Below are 14,538 nucleotides of genomic sequence, written 5' to 3' on the forward strand. Positions count from 1 at the left end.
TGTGCGCCTGTGTGCGTGTGCGCGCATATAGGTGCCTGTCGCGAAATATAGTAGCAGCCATCTTATATTTTGTGTCGGAGAAAAACAATTTGGCCGTACAAATGTTTCGCGACTGTCCGTGAAGCCGCTCGACGACGGGAGGCGGTGCGCTCGATGAGGCGCGACGTTTTTCGACCCTAGACCTGGACCACTACATCAGCAAAGGTTCGTATCGACGACGAGGTCGCTTTAATCCGCTCCTCTCTCGGGGACGCACAACAGACACGACCTCCCTCCCCTCCATTCGCGATCTCCCCGCTCGTAAGGAATCTGCGGTTTCGCCGTCAAAATATTCCGCCGTTTCTCCATCGGCGGCCTTTTAAAAATAGAGCGGCTCGCGACCGTCCGGCCACGACGGGCCGACGGACTCCCCGTGACGGCGTAATCGCGCCGCGCACAACGGCACCGCGTATAAAAGTTATGCAATCAGCTGATCGTTGGGCTGCCTCCTGTCACTTGTCAAAGATAAATGTCAAAACGCTTCGCTCTAACCTGACGCGGTGGTACGCGCGCGTTGCGTACGCGCGTTGCAGCGATACTCGCGCGTTACGTTTACTTAAACTCGTTCCCCGAAGCGTATTCGGGAGATCATCATCGTCATTCTAGAGGCTTGTTCTTTTACGCAGGTGGATTGGTACGCAGGATATGAGCAGTTTGTCAAGCGCAACCTGACTCTGCTCCCCCATCAGCAAACGGCACAGCAGCAGGAGGAACAATCGCAGCAGCTGGCTCAACCGCAGCAGACGGATATAATGACGTCCATGTTCGAACAGCAGATCAAGAGTGAACCCATGGGGTTCTACTCGGTTGCTTCCAGTCGTTCGGACGGGTCCAATTCCATGGTGAATCTGTCGGACGATCGAGAGGATCTCTCTCAGCAGGAGGGTCACATGCAATCTCAGCAGCAGCAGACGTTGCAGATGGGTCAGCAGCAAAATCAACAACAGGGTCAACAACAGCAGAATCAACAGCAGACGCAGCAGAATCAGCAACAGCAGCAGAGTCAGGGTATGCAACAGGAGCCACCCAGCCGTCAGTCTACGGGCCAGCAAACTGTCAGGGAGGGCTCGCGATCGAAACCTCAGCCCTGCAAGGTCTGCGGTAAGGTGCTGTCCTCTGCTTCGTCCTACTACGTGCATATGAAACTTCATTCAGGGAACAAGCCCTACCGTTGTACAGCATGCGAGGCGAGTTTTTGTCGCAAACCTTATCTGGAAGTGCACATGAGGACGCACACGGGCGAGCGACCCTTCCAATGTGAGCTGTGTTTGAAAAGGTTTACTCAAAAGAGCAGTCTTAATACTCACAAACGGGTGCACACGGGGGAACGGCCGTACGCATGCGACATTTGCCAGAAGCGCTTCGCCGTGAAGAGCTACGTGACAGCGCACCGTTGGAGCCACGTAGCCGAGAAGCCTCTGGTTTGCGACCGATGTTCCCTCACGTTCACGTCCAAGAGTCAGTTTGCGGTTCACATCCGTACACACACCGCCAGTACCACTTACGAGTGCAATATCTGTGGACGTACGTTCGTACGCGACAGTTATCTGATAAGGCATCAAAATCGGGTGCATCGCGACATGAGCCAGAGCAGCTCGAATCACAATCCGCCAACGCCGCAGAGCGCCGGCGGCGGGACGCCAAGCGCCGGTTTCGAGAGCCCGGTCTGCGATCTACGCTACAGCGAGGGACCATCGTCGTTGGACGGCCTCGCGGGGGCCAAAGGCACGGGCATAGCCGCGGAAATCGTCAGTCTAGCCAAGCAGAACAATCTACAGCTTCCACTACCGCTGCTGCATCCGCAGACCACCAACTAGTGTTTAGACGGCAGCAACGCCACCCAGTCTCTGCCGCAGCACCAATCACCGCAGCAAGTAGTATGTCCCACCTCGGCGCCTTCGCCGTTCACACTTAACTCACCTATATCTCACACCGAGCACACGAGTACACCGCAGAGTGTCTACCAAACATCGGGTTCTTCCAATCCCATGGACAGCCCCGATTCCCAACTCTATCCGCACATGTCGTCCCCTCTAGATTCTACATCGGAGTCGCAGCATCACTCGCAGCAGCTGCAACGCGGCATACCCCCGCCAGGGCTTCATCCCGCGCTCTATTTGTACGCTCAGTACTCCAATACGAGTTCCACGATTTCGTATTCGGAATACGTTCAGCGTAACAATTAAAAACACAAAAAAACGCGAGTTTTCATCTAGCATCATTCGCGTTCGATGTTCGAGAATACCAGTGAAACTGGTGCTATTTAATCACGTCGATTGATCAAAGTGCCTACCGAGCATCCAATTCCGGCTCGTAAACAACGGATGTTCGCTTGTCACGTTTTAGGAACATGGTTTTGCTTTTTCGTCAAAGAGAGGTATTTATAAGAGGATTTATTAGCTGATCAATTACGAATGGATTACTACTCGATAAACGTTCGTTCATACTTTTCTGCCACAAACGGATTTTATAGTCACGAGCATTTTTTAACACGAGATTGAATAGCACCTGCTTGAAAAGCAGTTTTTAATTATCGGACGGTGAGATCGTATTGACGCGAGGCTACTTGCCATTCTGATCGATCAATCACTTATACGCGATGCTAGCTGAAACCGAAGCGTCTAACGTTTCTACGAGTCTCCGAGCAGTTTTAGCACTCTTGTTTCGTCTGATTTTAATCACATCTATGCGAGTATACATATACATATATATATATGTGTGTATATATATTATGCGACCATTACAACACACGTAATACATATTTATATTATATTTTTAAAGCAGTTTAGTCACTTGGATCTGTGATATAGATAGTAATTATTGTCTACAATGTTTAAACTATTGGTTTACTATTTTCATGAATATCAAAACGAAGAAAAGGAAAAGCAATGTCGCGGAGCGATGTAGCTATCAAAAATTTTACCAACATTGGTCTACCGAAGGTGTGTTTGGTAGACACCCTACCATATTAATTTTACAATTACAGCAACAATAACAGTAACACTATATATTGCTAATACTACCACTACCACTTCTCCTATTCTAATACTGTCACTATCACACGTCTATCACACCACCGACATTTCCCCAATTATATATTATCATTACTATTATTACAAAGCTATTACCGCTATCATTACTCTATTACTGCTACTACGTATTACTATTACTAAAAACTGCTATGATCATTGTCGCTAGGAAACACACACACACACACACATACATATACATGCACGCGCACGTGCGTTTATTTCGACAACCACATAAAACACATGTAGTGAATACGACTACGGCCCGCCACATAGTCGTCATGGTTTCTCTTTAGCTTGATACGCTACGAGAATTCCTTCTGTCGCTTTCTCTTTAGCTCATATAGAATGCCCTTCGCAATATCGACGGATATCTTCATCCAAACGAACGTATGCGCGTTTGTGATAAAAAGATTCTTCTTCGTTAGAGGATAGAGCACAGCTTTGAATCAGTTCCATAGTTGTACTTACTTTCCACATATCGAAGTGTACACAGATATATATTGTATATACATATACGATATATACATATACATATATATATGTATATATATGCGGACGTATACGGTATATATATTGTATATACATATACGGATGCGCGTACGGATGTATTATACATAAAGCGAAAGTAGGAGGGTGTGCAGGGTGTCGTAAAAATAAAAAAAAGATTTTGCCATGTAAAAGTAGATTGTCGATTCTTCACGGATATTGTTTTAGCTGTTAGTTTATTATTACTTCCTGTTCATTAATGTCACAAAAGCTTCGGTGCAAGTGCGGGGGAACCATGACAACCGCGCGTGCAGCTGGGAGTGCACATCTTATACACGGTTACCGTTCTCGAGTAATCGATCTAAGATAGTCTCGACCACGTGTGAATACAACTCATCCATTATTTGCGCGTTAAAGGTCGATTCAGATAAATCCGTACCGTATCCGTGACGTATCAGTTCCGTATCCGTATCAGTGCAAAGTATTTACATGTTTCAGTTCTGTATCCGTTGATTTTCATTCAGCACGTCTTAGAACACGTCAAGAGAGAAAGATGAAGTTTTCAAGTTTTACGCAAAAAAAGAAAGCATAAGTGGATCCATGAAATTTGTAAAAAAAGAAAAATTGCTAAATTATACAGCCCCTCATAATCGCGAACATATTCTATCAATTTTTCATCATACATTTCAAATTATAAGGAAAACAAAATGGAACTACACAGGTCCAAATGTGTAGCTAAACTGCTTCAAATCTTTAAGCACTCGGAGGATTTTCTCCTCTGTATAGGTCAATATTTCGTTTGAAATCGTTCAGTTGTGCCGTCCGTTCAGTGAAAATATCTGCGCAGATCACTGCTACGCACTGCCACTGATATGGACGACCAGATGCTGATACGGATACTGAAGTGTAAGAATACTCTCTTAAAATTATGGAGACGTTATTTTCACCAGTGCACGAAACAAATACGTCACGAATACGGCACGGATGTGTCTGAATCGACCTGCGAGGTCGCATTACGTAGGACTACGAAGACACAAATTGAACAAGAAAATTATATATACATATATATATATTCGCGCTAGCGTGCCTCGAACCCTCTTATCGCGGTTCTTTTTTCCCTTCTGTCTCTTTCTCTATCTCTTTCTCTCTTTCAACGATCTAATTTTCACCCTGTGAAATGATCAAAATGATCCTGCGCGCATATGCCTGAGGCTTTCAAATTAAAAGATGCGAAGTCACCTGGGCAAGACTGATTTTTACTGTAATGAACTGTAAGACACGGAATGTCTATTCCTTTTTTTTCTATTTCGTCTCTTCTTTCTTTCTCTTTTTCTCTCTGTCTCTTTTTCTTTTCTTTCTGATTTCATTGCGGAGGCGCATAGGAGCGTCTTTCATCGGTGAAGAAGGATTGCGTGAAACGCGTATTCTTGAACGATGAAATGAATCGAGCTGGACGATTGATTAACACTTAGTGCATTGTTTGATTAATTAACGTTAATTACCTCGTTAATTAATCAAACGGATTGACCGGCAATAATTAAAATTAAATAAGCGAATTTATTAAGTTAATTACATGTAGGAAGTATCGTGAATGCGGGATTTTTGGTTCACGATCGGTTGAGGAACGAGGTGTAACGGGAGAAAGCAATTGATCTTTTTATCGGCTAGTCATTGGGCAGCTCCACGAGAGATATTAATTGTACTACAAAGCTGTGATTAAAGCCTCCGTGCATATGACCGCGCAGCTCCTAATTATATAGTGATATATACATATACACATATATATTTTGTAGCTTATTATAAATATGTAAGTAAAATAGGTAGAAAACCTTAGGAATACCTAAAATTGCAGTTCCGGTCGATCGGTTAATTGTTCATTTCGATCTCTTTCTTTTTTTCTTTTTTTTTCTTCCTTGTTTTAAGTTTTAAATATACTTTCGCAGTGTTGGGCAAAAGCATATTTTTAGATGTAGATTCTGGGAAAGATAATTACATGAGTATTTAAAGAGAGTTTTATACGAGGAACGCGCGCGGAGCGCGAGTTTATATTTTGTAAGTTTTTATATATGATCGTTATACTGTTTGAAATAGATGTTTATTTTGAGGTGCGCGCGCGCGCGGCTTATTTTGTATTGATACATTTTAAGCCAATTATTTGTCAGAGTGCAATAATCCATAAATTTGCCAATCAATTTTTCTTTGTTTACGCTGCACACAGTTTAGAAATATTCGATGTATTTAGTTTATGCTACTTAAGAGTAACTGCGAAAAGACAATTATGTATAAAGTACATAATCTTAATTGCGAGCAGACTTTAGTTTATTTACGTTCCTAAACGTTGAGACTGGAATTGCACAAAACACGGTGATTGCTTTCGAGATCTTATAGCGAGGGAAATTTCATTTCACAATCCGCCGAAGAATTCGTTTTCGCGACAATCTCCGATGCTAAGAAAATTGCATGCATAGCAATTACATTTCTCGATAAACGCAACCGGTAAATTTCAGTTAGGAACGAACCAGTAGCCAGTGCATGAGAGCTGAAAATGTAGTGAGATTTTAGCTGTGTTATTCAATACTTAGTATACGAGCTATTTCAGACAGTATGTACCGCGTACGTATAAGCTGTACATTTTTAGGATTGCCCAGCACTGATCTATCGAACTTCCGAATCAGTAATAGTAACGATCTCACATCGATGCAACACACCGACCGCTTTTCCTGCGGACGTATCGTTCGAGTTCTGGTATATTCGTGGCATGTATATCAAAAATGTGTATTTTCGTAAGAAGAGGGGAAGATATAGGCCCTTTCTTCAAGAGAGCACTCGTCGGACCAATACATGTGTACATAAAAAAGTGATAAAAACGCGAAAAACAGAAAAAGATGTTCCGTGGCGCTTTTAAAACGCAACGCGCGTCAGCAAGTGCTGTACTTGTTATGCGCGACGAGCGAATATTTGTTATACGTAGATACGCAAAAGCGAGATACACATTTCTTTGTTTATTTATCTCATGTTTCCTTCGTTCTTAGTGAGCTCTGTGTATCTCTTTTTTTTCTTCATCCTCTGACTACCGGAGAGAATTTAAATGAATTTTATTATATTTTTTCTCCTTTTAAGTACTATAATACTGTCTAAATAAATTCTTTTGTTATGCAGATGTTAATGTCTTTAATTAATTATAAAGACATTTTATTCTTTTTTATAGAATACGGTATAATTCGACAAGTTTCAGCACGAAAATGCGAATTCTTATCGCTGAACGCTTAATTTGGATTCTGTAGCTGAGCGATACCAAAACTTTAAACATATACATTTTTATCAATTTTTCAAAAATATATTAAGTTTATTCTGCCTTTCTCTCATTCGCAATTAAAATTTAAAATTTACATTGGTTCAATTTTATTTTACTATCGATATGTTATGTATAGTGTCCTTATGTCCGGTAGTTGGAAGATCAATTACCATCATAACAGAGACGTCACATCGATTCACTCCACTTCACGTTATAATACCAGGAAATCGATCCTACGTCAACCGCCGATGTGATTTGACATAAGATAGATTTTACCGTAATATTTGTACGAAATTCGACGAAAGGGTCGGTCACCCTGATCATCACATTAATGAGGACGCGAGAACGTGATAATGCGCCGCCAATTGTACGCGAAAGGCAGAAAGATGCCCGTTTTATCACGCGTACATATAATTTTGAAATTTGATTAAAGCACCTTGTACATAATATAATCATCGATGGAATTAAAAGATGCATTGCGTTAGGAGACAAGCACAGGAGCCCCTACGTAATATAGTCAAGCTACCGCCTACGTATCTCGTGCTACGAGCATTGGTGATTTCATTGTGAAAAGATCAAAGACAAATGATTTTTGCACATTTAAATTGTGCAGATTCAGTTGGATAGTAATTGAATGTTACGGCTTTAAATTCACATCGATCATGCAACAATGAACGCTCCAGTTAAAGTTATTTATTGTGTTATCAGCTTCTAATACTCGAAACTACTTTGCTCCATCATCTGAGCATCAATTACATTCGATTGCTGCTCAACGCTTGCACAATTGTTGTCTTCGCTGAGCGCGACCAATGTTTATAGCGATATTATTAGGAAATATACGACTTTTTGATACGCGCATTGTAGATAGTTTATTTTTTTTTAATTTCGACTGCAGATGACTATAAAATTATATGCCTATTATACTTTACTATGGAATGTAATTACAATGAGATACAGTGATTACATTCTGAGTTTATTTTCGATTGATGAGATATTAGTAAATGGTTGCGTGAAAAGTATCGCTCAAATAACATGATTCTATGACAACATTATTTATTTTGAATAATTGTAATAAAAATTTATAGTATTATGTAAGATAGAGTCCCAACTCATTCTTTGAATCTTTGTACAAATTTTTAATTTTTAATACATGTCCTTAATGCTGACGTATTCGTTTATTAACAATTATTGATTATATTTTGATAATATGAAGATATTATCGCGATACATTTGTTTTATGAGTTTACATAACAAAATGTATTACACATAATATGTTCGATATTAATCAATTAAAGATTGACATTTCAGAGAAAGAGAGAGAGAGAGAGAGAGAGAGAGAGATTTATTGTTATTTTATATTAATGGCATTGTTCCGAGATTTTATTTGAAATTTTGAGAGCACAAAAAGTTGATATTTTTATCTTAAAAAATAGCATGAATGATGAAAATTTATATTTATATAAATTTGATTTAGTGTTAGCACTTTTATTTCGTATTGTATTAAATTTTGAAGTTCTACTTGTATAGCTTCTCTTTAAGATAGCGATATTTTTTGTGCAATATAATTTTTTATCTTGTCTTTATTTTTTTTGCAGTGCGGAAGAAGTACGATTGTTATAAATAATACTAAATAGGTGAAAAAGATAGTTATGTAGCTGTCTGTAAGTAAATTTGGGGATATTAATTATTATACAATATACATTTTTATTTTTTGATTTGATAGGTAAATATTTTTATTTGCGATTTCATATGCATTACAGTATTAAATTTTCTCATATTTTCATAACTGAATTCGTAAAAAAACTCGTTTTCCAAAAATTGATATTATATATTTGATGTTATTATATTTCATACTATGTAACAATAAATTATATAAAATATCATTTGTATTTGTCGAATCGTCTGTTAATTTACAAATTTGTATAAAATACGTCTTCTGCAATGTTTTAAAGAATTTCTCTATGCATAGCATAGATTCATGGAATTCTTCCGCACTCCTTTCCAATTTTGTTATCTAGGACAATTTCATTAATCGTTTATAATATATTATAGCCGTGCCATTTGATATCTCTATTCTGTTATAAAGAGATAGGTAAGCTTATCATTTAGTCATTTTACTTTAAAAATTTTTTGTTGTATACAATTTTAAGAGGAACGTATTAAAAAGTTACTTTGATGTTAAATATACATGCAGACGAGTAGTTTATTTTAGTTTAGTTAAAAGATAAATTTCGTGATGTTAACAGATAAAAATTCATGGATATAAGTCTTGAAAATCGCGCGGATGTCAAAGGTTGTCCGATGCAAGTACCGATGCAGCTTATTTCGTTTTGCTCGCTTCTTGCTGTGTACTGAAAATTAGTTGAGATACTTCTATACACTCTTCTAGATAAACTCACGCTCCCCTCTCAATGACGCTTTTCTATTGCGCTTGAAATTGAGCGATAGCAGATAGATTGGCGAATTTAATTATTAATAGCTAACATAGCTGGCATACAATCGTAGCAATTGCCATTTTACAAAAATTAAACGAGATTAAACAAGAAAAATCACTCACTGTTAAACAAATGTCAGTTTATTCGAAGGTGTAATGTAATGTGCTTTTCTTTCTTTTTTCAGTCAAGATAATGTACGAAAATCGATTTGTATGCAGGCTCTCGACTTACGTGTTGATATTACATTATAATATTAAAATCTGCGAGTAAAGTCTTAAAATTATTTTAAAAAACCGAAAACCTTTAAATATTTGACTGTTTTTAAGAATGTTGCAAGTATTTTTTTAATGGTATACATGTGTATCTTAATAATTTGACGAAATAAGTTGATTTTTACGTATAGAATATTATGTTATATTTTTGTTACTATTCTTTTTTTTTACGAATTTGCATATAATTAATACGCATGTTTTTCGTCACATTTTTCATAAGTCGAACTTTGTCGACTTTTTTATTCATCTTGCTGTTGTTAATTATGAGATTTCGATTTTGTTTTTGGTACTCCAAATCCTTTTCAACGCAGATATCATCAATTCTTTGATTGATTATTGAACGTGAAATAATCTTGGATGAAATATCCTATATTTGTCAATGTTCGTTTCTCTGTTATGCTGATCAATCTTTTATCCTAATACTTAAATACTCTTATGCAATTTAGCAGATAGTTGCACGTATCTTCCTGATGCATTCTTTGACGAGTTCGAACTATCGAATCTTGTGAAACCATGGTGGTGGCACCCTCATTAAACCTCCTCTATATAGGGATATATAAAGCCACGTCCAAGAAAATATTACCACTTTCCGATATGTATTATTCGTTGGGAAAAGAGAAACAGATCTTCATTGCGATCTGCACATAGAAATATTTTAAACTTCCTGCATTAAAAAAAAATATCAAGGAAAAGATCATTTGAATGGCATACTTGATTGATGTTTCAGTTCAACGAGAGGAAACAAATTAGATTCGAGAGCACTTCTCGTTTCAATGAACAATACTGTAAGTAAAGTGGCAACGTTTTATCGGAGGGCACTAAGTTCCATTCCTAACGCTCGAAGCCAGTTCCTGGTCCGACTACTTTTACCAAGTGCTCTATCGTGCCGCGTGATCGACTCCGTACTTGCGATAGTCCCGGTAAGCGCAGCCCTCCTGGCTCGTACGTTTTATACCCTTACGTCGCTTGGCACGAACAGCACGTGATGCAATTAAACCTGACTTTCGGTAGGGAGTCGATCGAGGAAGGAGGTCTCGTAGGAGGGGCAGTAGATGAAAAGAAATTCAAGCTTTTTCGAATTTCGCGATCGGTCTCGAACGCGACGATCCGATGAACGATCCAGGGAAGACACTTAAAACGAAAGAACGGGGAACTTTTGATGAGAGCCGGAGGCGGAGTTAAATTGACAATGCTCGCGTCGCTCGACATTGCGCCTGTACCATTTTGCTTCTTTAGCAGAGTACAATGCCATTTATTTTTGTAATACGTTTACGTAGGATAGCTCTTATTTTTATAGAGGTTTACCGTGCTACCGTAAGTCTTATAGAGGCCTGCGTAATAAAGTAGTATAGAAATTTTTGTAGGTGCCGCGGAGTTCACACACAAAATGATGGAAATATACATATACATACAAACATATATATATATGCTGTGTGTACATGTATAATATATACATATATATTCACGTTAAAGAAAAAGGGACACGCACTTCTAGTACTGCTTTAGTTTCGAATAAACACGAGTACGCACGAATACACGATAAAAAAAAAACATTATCAGGACAATGATACTCAAAGCAATCTGTTTGTGGGCGAGTGGATGGGAGAAAAAGGATAGAAGGGTAGATTTGGCAGGAATCTTTTGCGCGTGAGGAAAGAGTATTAGAAAGAGCTGACCACACTTTAAATTACAGCAATAAAATATTCCTCCGCCTTGGCGGTCGCGACCGTTTCGACAATATATGTATAAACACTGCGTTTTTATTCCCGAAGATAACAGTTATTGCCGAAGCGATGCGTGTCGCTGCTTATACATCAAGGAGGTCGCCGTTCCGACTTGGGCGATTTGCTTGATCCATGCGTCGAGCTAGATTTAATACAATGTAAAAGAGATGTACAAAGATGTACCGTGTGCGTCAAGCGAATTACTGGAGGGGATGTAATAGTAAATACGAAGGCGTTCCGACATTAAACAACTATGTTGAGAGATAAATGTCGTCGTGCAGCGTTCATGAAACGTGTAGAAAAATAATCGATCCGAAAAATGATCGACGAGGTGGAAGAAAGAAAAAAAGAAAACGGGATTGACGGACACATTCACCATTAAACGGTGTTTGCCGCTTTGTGTTTGAAATATACCGAATATTTTTGTAGCATCCGGCGAGAGAGATTTAACACAGTTTGTACATGTACGAGAAACCTGCACATGTATATACATACAATAACGGTCTTCCTCGTCCAACGATATTTTTTTGCAACGACGGCGAGTGTGCGCCTCAGCGCATCTTGCATTCACTCTTTACAGCTTATTATCGTCACGTTTCTGCTATAGCAATGCACATAGGCGCGATAACGCTATGGTATATACTATATATAAAGAAATTTGCAATATTTATGGAATCTTGCAATGTAGTTTGTTTTATCACGTTTTAAATTAGAATAATTGATGTACGCGATAACTAGTCCCGTTATACCTATCTTAAGTTTAGAAACGAGATACGATCAATTGAAGTGAATTACGATTGTGTATAGTGAGAGTTCTCGAAGCTTCACACGGTTCTATAATTAGTGTTTCATTAACAATTATTTTCCAAGTACATTCAATTCTTCCATACTATCTATATTTATTCTTCGCAAGCTGTGAAGGGTTAATACATGTTAAAAATATCTGGTCTACTGGGGTGCTAAAAGTCACACACCAGGCCGTAAGTACAAGCGTAAGCTGTTCTACTATCGCTAACACTTCTCTCAACTCGAGTCTTGAACGGTGCCTAAAAGCCTTGATTAAAAGACGAACGAAAGCAAGTCCGGAATTGCGTGTCGCGTAATAACCCTTGATGAATAAGGGGGAACGGATGGTGAATAAGAGGGTTGCTGTTGATCGCGGTATCTGGCTTACCCATCAGCAACACATCGCGTTAAAAAAAAAATCACAGGAGGAACAAAATTATTATACAATACGCGACGATAAGATTATACCTATATACCGTCGATGCGTAGAAAGTATCATGCCACGTGTTAAATACACCTGCAGTGTGTATGATGTACGTACGTATGTATGTATGTATGTATGATGTAAACAAGGGGATTATCGTAGCGCTCCGTTAAGGAAGGATAAAGTATATAATTGAAAGGTAATTAACGCTACCGAAACTAATATAAACGACAATGAAGAAGTAGGTAGGTCTATGCCGATTTATGTATATGTACGTATAAAATAAATAAGAAACGCGCGAGAGTAACGCACTTTTGTAATAGTCATTTTGCGAAAAACGATAACAAATGAAGGAAACAGGATGAACGAGATAGCAGAGAGAATAAAAAGTTGAGACGCTTGGTAACTATAGTTTTTATCGACATATCCTATCCGAACACATCCTCTTTGCGTACATACTGCATACCTGGTTATTATTGCAGGTACCACACACATATGTAAGGTATTTTATGAGTAAACGATACTAATATATTTACAATTACATTATTGTAATTATTCTGATGATTATTATTATTGTTATTATTACCGGAATATTATTAATTATTGTCATATAATTAACGCGGAGAATATAGATGCATATAACATAAAGATGGTACAACTAAGGCAAGCATGTACTGTACATAGCTGTCAATCTTTACCCCACCATACGAGCTATATACATATACATAGATATATATGTATATAAGAATGCATATAGCCATTATATTACAGATAAAAAAAACATTAATCGTTATTGTACTATTATTATTGTGAATTATATATTATTATTAGTACTGTCTCATTACCTTATTATTATCATTGTCATTATTATTATTATTACTGATTATTGTTATCATTATCATTATCTATTACTGTCATCGTCACGTATCATTTTAACGCTATATATATTTTAATTAATGTTATTGTTGAAACGGAAGTAGCCCCTCACTCTTATAGCGCATGCGGATCAAAAACGAAGTTGTACTTTGTATTTATTTGCAGATTGGATTTTCTACCTCAATCTTATTGTAAACAAAGCTCTACCCAAGTGTCCTCCACACCCTATCCTTCCATTCTCTCCGAAAAAAATTTCATAAGATACAGTCATTTTATAGATGAGACATTGATTTGCAGCGATCTCAAACTGTGATAGTTTTAAAGGATATTTAAATTAAGTTCTTTCTAGTAAAATACGTATAATAATTGGCGAGTCTTATAAGTGATATACGCAGCGTTAAAAATTTGAAGTCGAGCTCGTTACATAATCGTGTGTAGTAGACATAATATTAGAGATCACAATCGTTATACAAATTATAATTTTGTTCAAGTTCAATTTCATTGTTTTACAATTATTATACAAGACTGTTTCTAAAAATGTTAATTGATTTTGTAATGAGCTTTACGTTCTTCGTTTGCGTATATATATTGTCGCGGAATATTATTCGCTTTTAATATTAGATTTATGTTACACTGTTTTATCAGGGAACATTTATGAATCCCAATTTATCTTTCAGTATATCTACGTGGAAAACAGTGGAACATATATTTTTACGCAGAATATTTTTCGGAAACAAAAACATGTCTAATATAACGTTTTAACAATGTATGCATCGCAATATGTTTGTAAAACTGTCTCCGATGCAGAAGTTTTGAGGCTTGATCCATTCTGTACGAACAACTGCTGTGCACTTGTGATCTAAGAGTATGTAATCGCCATGGATGTGAATTTTTCTTTCTTTATTCTACGTCAGATTAGGCTCGAGTCTAATCGAAGAAAGTGAAGCGTTACGTCGCGGTATGGGTTCCTTTATTGATGCGTTGCGCAAGCATTAGTAATGTTAGTTTGTAACTGCCTAAGGGGCCTCGATAATGATTTCGGTGTATTATGTACATTGTGATGTTAGTTTAAGCCGTGAACCGTGATCGGAGATTCGTGACTGAGGTCGCTGTAAAATCAATCTTATCGCTAAGGTGAGGGATCGCTTTCATAATTTTTTAGGCTACTC

The 14,538-nt window shown here is 38.0% G+C and overlaps 1 protein-coding gene across 1 annotated transcript; it reads left to right on the plus strand.

The window, feature by feature from the left end:
- The first annotated feature begins 17 nt into the window (after nt 1-17).
- Nucleotides 18-11,615, plus strand: LOC105276280 (zinc finger protein 835). The gene is made up of 2 exons (XM_011333786.3): nt 18-204; nt 666-11,615. Exon 2 carries the CDS (start codon nt 792-794, stop codon nt 1,854-1,856), a length of 1,065 nt encoding a protein of 354 aa, XP_011332088.2. The 5' UTR covers nt 18-204; nt 666-791; the 3' UTR covers nt 1,857-11,615.
- The last annotated feature ends 2,923 nt before the right edge of the window (nt 11,616-14,538 follow it).

This window comes from Ooceraea biroi, chromosome 9 (assembly GCF_003672135.1).
Source record: "Ooceraea biroi isolate clonal line C1 chromosome 9, Obir_v5.4, whole genome shotgun sequence".
Lineage (NCBI taxonomy): Eukaryota > Metazoa > Arthropoda > Insecta > Hymenoptera > Formicidae > Ooceraea > Ooceraea biroi.

Bases quoted from the DNA above. Each gene is read 5' to 3' on its own strand.
- LOC105276280 (XM_011333786.3), top strand. From the start codon at position 792: ATGACGTCCATGTTCGAACAGCAGATCAAGAGTGAACCCATGGGGTTC.